General features: G+C 34.2%; 1 protein-coding gene across 1 annotated transcript; it reads left to right on the forward strand.

The window, feature by feature from the left end:
* Positions 1-171: 171 nt before the first annotated feature.
* LOC117116677 lies at positions 172-970 on the forward strand (the record flags this gene model as incomplete). Its single annotated transcript, XM_033260763.1, has 1 exon — positions 172-970. A coding segment is annotated over one exon (799 nt), but the record flags the coding sequence as incomplete, so codon positions are not given.
* Positions 971-985: the final 15 nt, after the last annotated feature.

Below are 985 nucleotides of genomic sequence, written 5' to 3' on the forward strand. Positions count from 1 at the left end.
GTTATTGATTTTGAATAATTATATTTAAATATGCCTAGCTAGTAGGACCAGGCTTTTCTAACTATTCCAATCTATTTCACCAAATTTTTTCTGTAATAAAATGTGATAAATAATTATTATATTTTATAGAAAGTTAAAATTTATTTTTTATTCTATTAACTAATATTACAGCTCGTGCAAGAAGAAAAGCCGATGTTGATGATGATGCTATTCTCAATGTTCATAAGGATAATAATTTTGATGCGAATGGTACTAATGTCAATGATGGTAGTCGTGATGACGGCAATCCTATAGATACTGCTATTGAGGGTGACGATGATGCTCAGCAAAATGAAGATCTCAACAGTTCAACATTCAGTCAGAAGAAATCTGTGTTTAATATTGATTATGGCATGCTGTATGAAAAAGCAGGTGAAAACAATTACTTTATGGTTCATTCCGCATTTCTGAAACAAGTTTTTAATGCTGTCGGTTGTCCAACATGTTCGAAGATAGGTCTTCAATTTGAAGACTTGGAAAACAAACGCCAGGGACTAAATAATTATTTTCATGTATATTGTTCCAATTGTGAATCAGACATATTTTCTAGTATTCCTACATCAGTTTGTACATCAAACATGAGCAACCCAGATGTAAATTCTCGAATGGTACTTGCAATGAGAAACATTGGTGTTGGCTATGCTGGAATGCAGGATTTCTGTAGGACTTTCAATATGAAAGGTTTAGCTGTGAATACATATACAAAGTATGTAAAGAAATTAAAAGATACTTGTGAAGCTGTAGTAAAAAGAACACTCAATAAAGCAGCTCAACATGTACGGAGTGTATATGAAGCAAAATTTCCTGAATTGAAAGATCAGCGTATAATTGACGTTGCTGTTACATACGACGGAACATGGCATAGACGAGGCCGCACATCCCATTACAGTACCGGCCAGTTTTATTGCAAAAATCCCAACGCGTTTTACCCGTTGTCGTTGCGTTG

This window comes from Anneissia japonica, unplaced genomic scaffold (assembly GCF_011630105.1).
Source record: "Anneissia japonica isolate Jap-2015-1 unplaced genomic scaffold, ASM1163010v1 scaffold266138_len985_cov112, whole genome shotgun sequence".
Lineage (NCBI taxonomy): Eukaryota > Metazoa > Echinodermata > Crinoidea > Comatulida > Comatulidae > Anneissia > Anneissia japonica.